This window comes from Liolophura sinensis, chromosome 10 (assembly GCF_032854445.1).
Source record: "Liolophura sinensis isolate JHLJ2023 chromosome 10, CUHK_Ljap_v2, whole genome shotgun sequence".
NCBI classification, from domain to species: Eukaryota; Metazoa; Mollusca; class Polyplacophora; order Chitonida; family Chitonidae; genus Liolophura; species Liolophura sinensis.
The window spans coordinates 19207741-19221498 of NC_088304.1; the positions used below are offsets into that span (position 1 = coordinate 19207741).

The following is a 13758-nucleotide window of genomic DNA, read 5'->3' on the forward strand; positions in this document are numbered from 1 at the left end:
GTGTCACTCAGACTGTGCTTTATATGGAGGGTCACTCAGACTGTGCTTTATATGGAGGGTCACTCAGACTGTGCTTTATATGGAGGGTCACTCAGATTGTGCTTTATAAGGAGGGTCACTCAGACTGTGCTTTATAAGGAGGGTCACTCAGACTGTGCTTTATAAGGAGGGTCACTCAGACTGTGCTTTATAAGGAGGGTCACTCAGACTGTGCTTTATATGGAGGGTCACTGAGACTGTGCTTTATAAGGAGGGTCACTCAGACTGTGCTTTATATGGAGGGTCACTGAGACTGTGCTTTATAAGGAGGGTCACTCAGACTGTGCTTTATAAGGAGGGTAAACAATCTTGAATCAATCTTATGTCTGTATAATCTGGAAGCTTGAGATGTCCAGAACCGTTTCACAAACGATTGATCATGCCGCGAACACGAGCCAGCCAGCTGATCAGCCAGACGGGGGATTCACGTAGGACCACCATGAGCATCAGCCAATAGTGTTTGCTGGTAATTTTTTCACATCAGCGTTGGTACATTTGCACGGGCGATGTAGATTGTGACTCCATTGCAGTTTCAATATTTGCAGTGTAGAGTTATTATTATTATTTATTCCTGCGTATAATATCTTGTAGTTGGTCTTCAGTACATAAACTCTTCCACAATTATGTTTATTCGTGTGCATGCCCTCATTAGCGATGATATTAATTTATAGGTCTTAGGAAAGATGTCATCTTTTATATAATCGGTATGACTGGCCCAGGGCTAACAGTGTAATTCTCAGATCTGGTATAAGTGTAACACTTGAAGGATTTAACGACATGTTGGTGGAAGTCTAGTGCTCTACCAACTAAAGGGAAATTCAAATTCCCACTATCTACTGATAGTATAAGCACTGGAAAAATGCCCATTACACAAGCCTTGAAGTAAGCAGCAGGACAATGACAGTGTCCTGCACCCAATAATATTTTGACAGACGCATACTGTTTGTTACAGGACTAAACTGCCACATAAATAACATTGTAACTTTTTTTTTTTTTAAGAATGTTAATCACTGGGAAATTTGACATCATGTCCTGCACCAACGTAAAAATGATTTCCGTCCTGAGGCTTGATGTACATGTAGGTAGCAGATTGATTTGCTTTAACAAGTTTGTACCTGTTCACATGATGGCAGTATACATGTATACTGTACAGGTGTGCCATGGTGTCCTTGTGCATTAGTTGATTACATTTACTTGTAATTACAACATGTAAGAGAAACTTGTAAAGTGCTTTTATAATTGTGTAGGTGTTTTATTTGCAAGGAGCAAAACATCACACTGTAAATTGGTACCAAAGAAACAGCTTGTTATATGCCATTGCCCATCATTATTAATGGACCCATGTTATCTGACCATCCATCTGTTGTGTTGTCCCAGGGCTTTGCTTTTGACAGGAATCTGGGATTCCAATTCAGGTCATGACTCCCTTAAGCTATTACTATGACAGTCAAGTCAAGTCAGTATCTTTCAAAATGACCAAATGTTCTCAAATTTCCAAATCCTAAATACCAAACCTCCTTTCAACGTGTGGACCTCTGACTTTCACATTACCAACATTATTATGGAATCCCCATGATCTGTACGCTCTGTTCCATACATTATAAACTGCAGTTGGAGCAGCTTTGTGATATTAGATTTAGGCAAGATTCTGGTGAATTCTTGCAAAGCAAATCTTCACAAATTTTGGTAAAAATGCAAAAAAGGAAGAATCTTAAGACATTAAAGTTTTTGCACTACAGAGCTGCTTCACCTAGATCTTTTAATTTCAAGAACTACGCCATTTCAGTACCATTGACCCCAAAGCCTGAAAAAAGACCTCCATGTCAAAGATTATGTAAGCAGAGTAATGTCTGTTTGTGATGTGATGCTTTCTCTTGTTGTTGAAAGAGAACTTTAAACTTGTAGGGATAGGTTTTGTGGACAGTCAACCACTTTGTACCTTTGTTTTGTTATCTCAGCCTTTTTGTATTTTTCCTTCTTTTGTTTTTTGTCTAGCTTTCTGCTATTACACTTTTTGGCGATGCCCCATTACACTCCTCACCGTGTAGGTCTCAATAACTGTGATTTTTGGACACTCTCCCATATTCCTGACAGAGAGCTTGTTAACTGTCAACATTTCATGGGGAGGGGAGTGGGGGCGAGTGCCACCTGTTTCCAATCTCTGACTTGCTAGTTTGGAAAATAATGCTGTATTTATAATATTGAAACAGTAATTACATGTCATATAAACATGATAAATGTCCTAGTTTGTATTATAAATGAAACTGTTCAGTTCCTTAAATCCTTCTCAAGAGTCTTTTTACAGAGATGATAACGGAACAGAAACACTGTTCAAAGTCAAATGAATGTCACTGGTGTGGTTTTCAAGAAGAGGCTGTGAATGTATTTAGAAATACCTTAATGAACTTTAATGAACCATCTTCATTTAAAAGCGTTAAAATAGTATACAAGTGTCTAAACTGAAATTGTTTATAAAAGACAGCAGCTTCCTGTAGAGTTAATTCAGAAATTGCATGTAGAGGATGAAGATTCAAAAAGTTTTGCATTTTTCTCAGCAAGAGGCAACAAGATGGAGTACAAAACAGATTTTTTGAACTGGAATTGAAGGGTAAGAGATGAACATAACAATCTTTTTTACATAGCTTCATTGCCTCAGTGCACTTCCCACCACTGCGATGGGTTGTCACCTGACATTTGTTGTGGTTTACACCTATATCTGTTTGACCTTTAGTCTGTACCTCTAAACGCTGGACAACCGGGGTACACATGTACTAAGCCAGGTACATGTGGACTAAATGTCAACAATGGACCACAAACCATAACATTGTGTATATATATAATTCAGAGAGTTATGTGGCACTAGGTCTTTGTAAGACCTCAGTCTGTGTTTAACACTAATCCCTGCTTTATTAATAGAGCATAAATCCAAATGATATAAATAGATTTACAAGTGTTTTCGTAGAATATTTTCCAATATCAGGGAAGCTGTAGATAAACGTGGACTTTTCTTTTTTGTGATCTTAGTTATTGATTGCTTCGAATCTGTCTTGTGTGTAAATGCCATGTTGTTATGGCTAAGTAGGAGGAAGACAGAATGGAGAACAGCAACTCGTTTGAGTAGTGTATTGACTGATTATTCATGCGGTGACATGTGTTTTCGATGTTTGGAAGTGCTCTGGGGCTATTTACATGACATGTTCCACTGTAGATTATTCCGCATAAACACACTGTTACATGTCTGTCATCAGCCAGGTTTGTTGGATGAAGATGTGCAAATAAAGTTTTGACAAAGCACATGTACCACTGATTCTTCAGTGTAGGGAGACAAGTGACAAGTGGAATGTAACAAATACATATTTATGTCCTTGTATTGTGTGTATTTTTGATTAAACTTGCAGTTTTACAGTTGTTTTTTTTTTATAAATTTGTCATTGTTGTTTAGTTTATGTACATGTGCAGTGTACTATTAAACTATAAATCTAAGAATTAAATGATTCAGTGTAATAATAATAATAATAATAATATCTTTATTTAACAAAGGATCCTTGATCAATTTACAAAGAAATATTTCTTCTTCAAGGCCTTATAGATACATTTACATGTCAATAATACAATAATAGTGCATCATAACACATACTAATAAGAATGACAGACTAATTAGTTTGAGTACCTGTGATCAAAATAAATCTCTCCATTAGTGCAGGAACCTGCCGTTTCTGCAGCATGAGTTTAAAGTGCCCAGATAATCTACATGTACTCGCTAATGCATCTGCCCGGAGATGTTTATGTGCACTATACACTGTATACACATGTGAGGAGCAAACCATGTGTTGACTTGGTCAGTACCAGTCTGATGCCTTATCTCGCCCACTACAAGCCTTTACACTAGTACATAGCAGACCCGGCCATCTCCTTTCACATGTTAGACCTACCTGAATGTACAGATGTACACATGGTGACATGTTGACCTGGTTTCCTTACAGCGACCTGGCCTCACATTCACAACAGTCTTACTACTGACCTTATAATATAAGATATTCACATGTGAGGAGTTCAGATCCGATAGAAAAGTACATGATGGGTAGTACATGTGCATAATAAGGGCTTGTACTGACTTCAAAGATATCAAGGACATGTTAGGTCTGCATCTACACATGTAATCTGTGAGGATTTCACCATCAATTAAAAGTACAAGGAACCCCCTTTCAATTCTGACTTTTAAGACAGGTTTGAGAAGTACACGTCTTTGGGAGGGTTTTACCTTTGATAAAGCGGTATGTGTACATTCCGGTTAGGAAATTGTAGCTGAATTCATGTCCAATTGACACATGTACATGTTATGCAGTGCTTGTCATGTATGGACTGTGCTTTATGTTCTGATGTAATGATTGGAATGAATGATGACTGATCAATGACATTTTGCCGATTACAGAAAGAGGGCACTCTCATGTGCTGTACATTATACAGTGTGTCTTAAATTAAACAAAATGTTTTCTTGTTTGCAATAAGGAAATCAAAATTTGTAAACAATAAGGTCTGTGGTCAAGCCCAAACAAAGGACAGCATCACCCCTACAGGTACACCATTTGACATATTGTTCCAGTAAGGAACTAAATTTTTTGGAAAACTTTTCATGGGCTTACTGAAGTTTGTCTTAGTGATTTAGCTGCACCAGTCAAGTGGTTAAATCCAGCTCTCTCTAGTTTTGCTTGGCTTTTTGTACCAAGAGTGTTGTCAGCTACTCAACTGCAACTGGCAGCCTGAAATTAGTTTTCTCTAGGTTAATTCTTTCAAGCCATAACTCTGGTCGGTTATAAATGCACATGTTTTCTATTTCATAATAAATATTATAATTATGTTTTTCGAAGTTTGCGTACTCTACCCTCCTGACAGATATATTTTTGACAAAGTTTGTTCCGTTACATCTTACGTGTATCATTACTGTCATTAAGAATTTGTTTGAATGCACCATACTGGAAATCAAGTGATACATATTTTTACACGGTGATCATATTTTTATGTGGTGTACAAGCACGCTTGGAGTGTCCGACCTCACTTACAGAGCACAACAGCTGAGCAACCATTACCTTCCAGTTATATGGAGGTGATACAAGCTGCAAAGAGGTGCATTTACCTTCCTTTTGATTGCTTGCCAGTAAAATTTATCTTCTTCTGTGCTGTAACATAAGTTATTTTAACTGTGATCTTAATATATTGAAGGCTGAGGCAAACTATGAACTGACATGTTAACCTGGAATGTGTAGACCTTTGCCAGAATCCATCAGCATGCTGTACTGTATATGCTTATACTACAGACCCTCGCTTGGAATAGTTGACTTACTTTTTTAAACAGAATTTAAGCCAAATTGTGTGGGCTGCAAACTTAAAACACTAAGGTGCTCTGGGAGTTACATATACACTGTTCATAGAAAGGAAGGCAAAAGAGGCTAAAAAATGGATAAATAAGGCTTTTGACTAAAGCTCTGTATTAACAAGCTCAAGGCTATGAAAATCTGCATTTGATCATGACCAAGTAAAATCAGAGTGATGAATTTTGTACACATGTGGTTTAATGTGAATTAATGAAATTGTAGCACATTCTCAGGTTGGGTTGATTTCTTGTTTGCACAAAAAGTGTGAGATACATTAGTTTTTTGTCTCTTGTTTTATTTGTCTCTTGTTTTTTTTTTTGTCTGTGTAGACAGAACATAAATACCTGCGGGATATGCCTGACTATAGAGCAGGCCGTCAACATGCCATCGTGTTAAAGGATGATAGTACATATATCATGCACGTGTGGTCCTGCAGGTACATGTTTGTGTACCAGGCTCTTTGTTTGCTGTATCACTAGGAATTCTCCTGAATAACAAATGAGCAAAGGGCATCCTTAGACAAGGTTTTGTTATACATAACTTCTATCAGAACACTATTAGTACAGAATTGCGCAGTTCTGTTTTTTTGGTTTTTTTTTTTTCCCATTCTCTCTAATACAGAAGGTAGGGAATTTAGATAAATAACCATTGAGAGAAATATTTTAACGAAAGTTTTATTAAAATCCCAATTTAAACTTTATAGAATATGGCTTTGTTTGATGGTAGGATTGGTTACCAATTGAACGTGGTTTTAATGATGGCCTTAGCGAAGGGCGTTTTACTTTTACTGTCTGCAATTTACCGAGCAGACATAAGAACGTGAAGGCCCTGAAAAGTCCTGCCTTTTGATTCATGCGTCTTTATCTGGTGAAAACGTGCAAATAATATGAATAATAACAATGTGACCCCATGACAGGAATAGCAAACAGTAACATCAGTGTGAGATAATAATCATGTGTACATGTGCAGACATACCTCAGAGTGTCACATTGATTACGTCACACAGTTAAGGTTTTGTATGCACATGTAGGTTTGCTCTATTTGTTCTGCCTTGTTGCATATAAACAGTTAACAGTTACGAAACAGGATGACAAGTTATACTGTGAAAAGAATTGTATTTGGATCGTGAAGAGATTTGTGGCTTGATAAATGATAAAGCTGAGAGGCATTTGTTGACTTGACTATACCAGGTACATTGTACATGTACAATGTGTAAGTTGTCTGAACATTCTCTGACCCCATAAACCTGACCACTGGTATATCATTATTAAAAGGTGGTAGTTTTTTTTAATGTAGCAGGTCCATATACTGGCACAAGGATATTTCGATAGGTGTACCCTTTAGATCTTTAGATTACAATCCAAATCTGTAGAGAATATTGTCAAATAAATTTAACGTAAATGTTCAAGAAACAGTTCTCTGTATTCATGTGTACAGACTATATACATGAACAGATAGATAATTTTGACATTTTGATTTGCTACATTGTAATTTGAGAGTATGAATTTGGTGCCTGTATGGTGTGAAACCCAGACTAGTAAATGTAAATGTAAGGGTTGCATTAGAAGTGTGAATAACAGATGAAAAAGAAGCATTTCCTGACCATCTTATAATAGATGATGCTAGTAGCCTACGTGTGGGGGCCTCTATGGCTCAGTTGGTTATCGCACTAGCACAGCGTAATGACCCAGGAGTCTCTCACCAATGTGTTTGCTGTGAGTTCAAGTCCAGCTCATGTTGGCTTCCTCTCCGGCCGTATGTGGGAAGGTCTGCCAGCAACCTGTGGATGGTCGTGGGTGTCGTAAGAGTACGGCTTAAAACAACAATTAAATAAATAAATAAATAATAGCCTACTTGTACAGTGCATGTGTGTAATGCAAAGTTATAGTATTAAAAAGAAACAATTTGTTTATTGGTTTTACAGTACTTGTTATGACTCGAAAAGAATTGTGTAGGTCCCAGCTGTGTCTTCCATTCATGTGCGGATATTCATTTAGCTCACACATGCATAATATAAATGTATACATGTAAAATGCATGCAATAGGCCTGATGTGCAGTGTAATTAGATCTCCTGAATAGCTTGCTCAATCTTGTGCAGAAAAATGTGGGGTAAATATCACGTTCATGCCCAGAAATAGCAGTTCATGGTCAGTTTGAACTAATGTTTACAAGATGTAAACACGTGTATTCGAGACGTCAGCTGGCTTTTTATAGCATAGCGTTAATCAAGAAGGATTCCCTTGCTCTTTCCTAGTCTCAGCGCAGACAGAATTATGGAAGTATGTAAGAATCTGTACTTCAGATGGCTGTACTTCTGTGGGGATTGGATGCTCCATGCCAGTGGTTCCATGTTTTACTAAATGTTATGTACATTTATATCAGATTTGCTTCTTGTTACCCTAATTCCTCAAACTTATCACATAGGAAAGAGCAGTGTTTCAGTGATTTTGGAGACAAAGCTACATCGGTTGGATTGGCCAATTTCAGGGCCTCATAAAAAGCATGATGTTATCAGTCTAAAGAGAATTATACCTTCAGAATGTGCGAAAAAGTTGCAAGCTTCTGCATTACATGTACATACAATGTATAGGCAAAGAAGTATACTGACTGCTACTGGTCAGACTGAACCAGGCTTGTATATGAGCAAACTGTCCAGGTACTTAACTTACATGTACATGTGCCTGTAACATGACTGATGACTTGCATGTGCCTGTAACATGACTGTGATGACTTACATGTGCCTGTAACATGACTTATGACTTACATGCGTATGTAACATGACTGTGATGACTTGCGTGCACATGTGTCTGTAACATGACTGTAATGACTTACATGTGTCTGTAACATAACTGTGATGACTTACATGTGTCTGTAACATGACTGTGATGACTTGCATGCACATGTGTCTGTAACATGACTGTGATGACTTACATGGAAATGTATCTGTAACATGACTGTGATGACTTACATGTACATGTGTTTGCAACATGACTGTGATGACTTTCATGTACATGTATCTGTAACAGGACTGTGATGACTTACATGTATCTGTAACATGACTGTGATGACTTACATGTACATGTACATGTTTTTGCAACATGACTGTGATGACTTTCATGTACATGTATCTGTAACATGACTATGATGACTTACATGTACATGTATCTGTAACATGACTGTGATTACATGTATATCATTTTGTATATGATTCAGATTGATATAGGTGTACATCTAGTTTATTAGTATATTGTGTTGATTTTTGTGTGCACATCATAGGGACCCCAGGTAAGATCAATGAGGGAGGCTTACACAGTTGTATAACCCTCAGAAAATAAAGACATTGTGTTCATGTATGGGGTCTGGTGGCCTACAAAAGATGATCCATAATACAGCAAACATCTAATCATTTGTTGCTGTTGTAACGTTGTTTGTACAGGTACATGTATTTACTAGCAGACTTCTTCGCCGGCACACCTCTGTGTACATGAAGACAGAAAAGCCAACAAAGAATAAAATAGTGCATAGCTTGGATCACTGCCGACATGATGAACTGGATATGAAGATATTTCCTGAATTCTGCATTCTTTTAGGTTGTGGGTTTGCTCAGATCCATCCGAAAGTCCAGGTTTTAAGAGAAAATCAGGATTTTCAAAGTATCCAAAATGGCCAAAACTAATCATTTTACTTTTGGGAAGGCATGTAGTATTGGAAGAAATTTCAGCTGATTTTGATGGAAAAGCTTCTCTTCCCTGACAAGCACCACTAGAGTTTACACATCCACATGTTTATGGAGCTGTGGTGGGTTATTAGCTGTAGGCTAACAGCTATGTGTTATCTCATACCTTCTGTTTGTACATTGTGATAAATGCATGTTATCATAACTCTTATCTGAGCTGCAGAAACTGTGCCAGCATGAAGTATAACTGGTGGGTTGTGCAGAGTTATCTCCCTTGGTGTTTACAGCCAGGGACTGTTTATAGTATGCAGGTAAAGACTGAAGGAGGGGCTGGGTAATCTAGGTCAGTCTGACTGTAGACCTATGAATAAGACTTGAGCTGGATCAATTTGTAGGTCATGTTGATTCTGTAATAATTATCATGTTATTTTAACACGTAAATACAGTACGCAAAAAAAAAAAAAAAATACCGCAATCTCATTGTAGTGGGGCTTGGTAGAATGTACATGCACAGAGATCTCGAAGATTTTCATTTTTCAAAGGTTTAACATTGTCTTATCATGTCATTTTCTTTTCTTAACATTGAGATAAGATTTGAAAATAAAACTATTACTACTATTTTAACAATGAAATACTTTTAAAGAGACTTTGATGAATACCAACAAAACATTTTCTGACGAAGATTGAAAATAAGCGATTTTTATATTCTTGTGCTAAATCAGCTTTTTGTAAAGTGCATTTTTCAGTCACAAAATGCAATTTCTGACTGTATCAGAGAAAAACAACACTGTAGTAGGCTGAGAGACCTTTATATAAACTTGTGACATCACAAGCTGTGTCTTAGTGAAAACATGAAAAAACTGGCAAGACTTTCAGTATGAGTGAGAACCACATACATGTAAAGGTGTTCAAATTGTCAAGATCCTATCCAAATTACAGTAAAACATGAATTCCTTTGTTGAAGGAAAGTCTTTGAATGTTATGAAAATGGCTTGAAAATACAGTACAAGTGGCCTCTTGTGCACATCTCAGTCTTGTTCAGATGTCTTCCATGAGAGGAGGCATTGGCTGGGCAGAAACTCTCGAAATCTTGGATTGTCCATGTATTGGTTGTACAACTCTCTCCTACTTAATTATCATACTTGTAGATCTCACCACCATTTTGTATTCATGTATTTGAAATTTTCTTCAGCGCTGGGTAAAACACCTAAAGTATTGTTTATACAGCATTCTGTATGTGTCATTTTCAAGATCGACAATGATAATAAGTATTTGTCCCCAATACTCTGCACCATTATATACCTATTAATCAATTATAATTGTTTTTTGGATAGAACAAATCCTTGGATGTTTTATTCCCACCAGTATGTCGTTATCTTGTTTTTCTTCATATTGTATGCAAAATATTGATGAAATAAAAGGAAATGACTTTTGACAAACCTATTCACCAAGGGTAGCCAGGCCCTGTTATTAGCCATTGTAGATGTACATGGTAACTGTCCATCTGTATGTGTTCCTATGTTCCTAGCACATGTGTACACTGAAGTTCTGGTGTAAACAGGATTCCCTATATCTCAATGGTTAATGTGTCTTTCTGTGTTTGTTTCAGTGGGAAGATCACATCACCAAAATGGAAACCTTTCAAAGGCATGCCTCTCTCTCTCAAAGACAAAGTGCGACTCAACAACATCATCTGGAGGGAATGGCCCATGCAGTGTAGGTTATAATGAGTCTTAGTGTGTCAAGAAAATTTGAACCCAAAATTTTACCCCTGACTAATTTGCCCATTTTGCCTGACTAAGTTTGACTAAGTTGCACATTTTGCCTGACTAAGTTTGACTAAGTTGCACATTTTGCCTGACTAAGTTTGACTAAGTTGCACATTTTGCCTGACTAAGTTGCACATTTTGCCTGATTCTGAGAAAAAGGGTGTTTTGAGGTTGGTTTGGAAGATAGCATGATATAATCCTAACTGGAAAAACGTAAGTTTCAATACCTAAAGTAATACTTTGTGAGTGAGTGAGTGGGTGCTTGGGGCTTAACGTCGTACTCAACAATTTTTCAGTCACATGACGACGAAGGCATCATTAGGGCGCATGCACGTGTAATGTGCCTCCTTGTTGCAGGACGGTTTTCCACCTCTCTTTTATTTAGTGCTGCTTCACTGGGACGACTTACCGAAGGCAAGTAAGCCGCCCCGCCCGAGCCATTATACTGATACGAGTCAACCAGTCGTTGCACTATCCCCTTCATGCTGAACGCCAAGCGAGGAAGTTACAACTTCCTCTTTTAAAGTCTTAGGTGTGACTCGATCAAGGATTGATCCTGGATCGACCAGTCCAGAAGCGGACGCTCTACCAACTGTGCTATCCGGGCCGGTTATACTTTGTGACATTAATAGGTCATTCTCATGTATATATATTTTTGTTTCACCGAGTTCAATAAACTATGTATACATTGGCACGTTGTCTTTCTGGATTGTTGGACAATGATTGAAACTGAAAATGTGAATGTTGTGCCGTTTCAGATATTTATTGTCGAAAACCAGTGGTTTGTCAGTTTGCTACTCCAGTGTCAGATGAGGTCCACACTAAACCAGAGGTAAGATTAATTTTTTTTAGGGCTCAGTTGGTTAGCGCTTGAGCGTAGCTTAATGACCAGAAGCCTCTCACCAATGTGATCGCTGTGAGTTCAAGTCCAGCTCATGCTGGCTTTCTCTCCTCTGGTACGGAGCGGATGGTCGTGGGTTTCCCCGGGGCTATGTTTGCTTTCCTCCCACCATAATGCTGGCCGCCGTCGTATAAGTGAAATATTCTTGAATACGACGTAAAACACCAATTTAATAAATAAATAAATAAATTTGTTTTAGCTGAGACCACAGGTTGAATTCCAGCTTTTTGCCAGTTCTAGCTGTTTTGCCAGTGTATAGTGTTTTACTTTAGGCACTGATAAGGCTGACGTTACCTTGCTGTTAAGCCTCAGCCAATCATTTTGCTTTCCTCCACCCCAAAAAACCATGTCATCAATCAAATACATCATCAAGTACATTGAGGTGAAAAATTGTGGGGTAAAACAGCAGTCAAGTAAGTCAGTAAATAAATTAAAACATGAAAAAAAGAAATGGAAAGGAATGTACTGGATTTGAACCTTAGACTGCTGAGCATCATTTACAATTGGCCAAGTACTAAGACCAGCATAGAGATTAGGCAGCTTTGATCTTCTGCTGATATACATCAGCACTGCAACAATGTATTATCTCTGTCTTTTGTCCTCAGCTATTCCCACAGTAAACTGCGGTGAATGGTTTCATGCAGTGTAGCACGAATCTCTCTTGTTATTTACATAGGATGGTTTTGTCAAATTTCTGTTGGCTTTATGGTCATGATTTGCAGACAACACAAAGTAAGAAAATAATTTGTGCAGATTTGCAATCGTGACCTCAAGGGGCACCAGAGTGTGTCTTTGTTTAATGATTTTAAGCAGGTTTAAAAATTGACCTACTTTTGAGCCAAGTTCATTGGTCAGTATTGGTCTTATTTGCGTAACAAACTAAAGGTTTTATACAGTTTGGGTAATACGATCACCTAGAAACTATAAACGAAAAATTTATCTCAGTAGGGTTAGTCGTTGTCGAGAAGAAGATTTTTAGTGTATCAGTAAAATTCAAAATGGCCACTAACTCATGTGACTGGTAAAACAGCACAAAACGTCAAAAGTTGCTTCATATATTCCTCATTAAGACTCCAAAGTTTGTATTTTTCTACATTCAGCAGTTTTGGAGATATTGCAATTTTACGAGTTGACTAAGAATAGTAATAACTAGGTTTGTGGTTCAGAACATTGTCAGGTAGCATGCTTAAAATCTTTAAATTCAAAAAAATTTTGGTCACGTGACAAATTCAGTTATCACTGCACTTTCACAGTTTTTAAGATATATAACTGATTTTTGCATTCTTCATTTGTCCCAAAGTGTTATATCTGCATTCTAAATTTCATCTCAGTCGCATAAACCCTTCTCGTGAAAAGGCTATGATAATGTATGCTGTCCATAACAATTACACTGGGTATTCCACCCATGATTCTGATTGTCATAGTATGTGAAAAACTCTTGAGTACGAAATAAAACAACAATAAGAAAAAGAAGAAGTATGTATAACTGATATTGTTCTTGTTGTTGTGCTAAGGCTGTTGTTCTGGAGGGGAAGTACTGGAAACGGAGGTTAGACACTGTGACTGCCGAGTACAAGAAATGGAGGAAGTATTACAAAGAGAGGGTCCTCATGAGGCCTCCGGAGGTCAACATATCAGAGGTGAGATTCTTCAAGGTGACAAGATTCTGGCCGCCATATTGGCACAAACAACAAGGGACATGAAGAGGTTCAGTAGATGCATGTACTAGTTCCAGGAGAACAGGACGGTGGAAAAGCTACTCCACTAATATTTTTGACCTAAATTTTCGTGTAATACTCATTTTGTCTGATTCTAATGATTGTATTGATCTTAAAAATGTGTTTTTTTTTTACCCTTGTTTGGAAGGTAGGATGATTTTCTGAAAAATGGTATGCTTTTTGGCACAAAAAGTAATATTTTCTGACCTGTATTTGCATCTAAAAATTCTCTTATTTGGGTGGGGGTGGTGGTTTGGGTTCGGGCTCATTTTGGGGCAGATA

The 13758-nt window shown here is 37.6% G+C and overlaps 1 protein-coding gene across 1 annotated transcript in view; it reads left to right on the forward strand.

Moving 5' to 3' along the window:
• Positions 1–13758, forward strand: part of LOC135476966 (MLX-interacting protein-like) — a 38023-nt gene that overhangs the window by 5398 nt on the left and 18867 nt on the right. The window contains exons 2-4 of the mRNA XM_064757113.1: positions 10698–10804; positions 11616–11689; positions 13273–13398. Of these exons, the coding sequence (XP_064613183.1) occupies positions 10698–10804; positions 11616–11689; positions 13273–13398 (307 nt within the window). The remainder of the gene's footprint in view (positions 1–10697; positions 10805–11615; positions 11690–13272; positions 13399–13758) is intronic.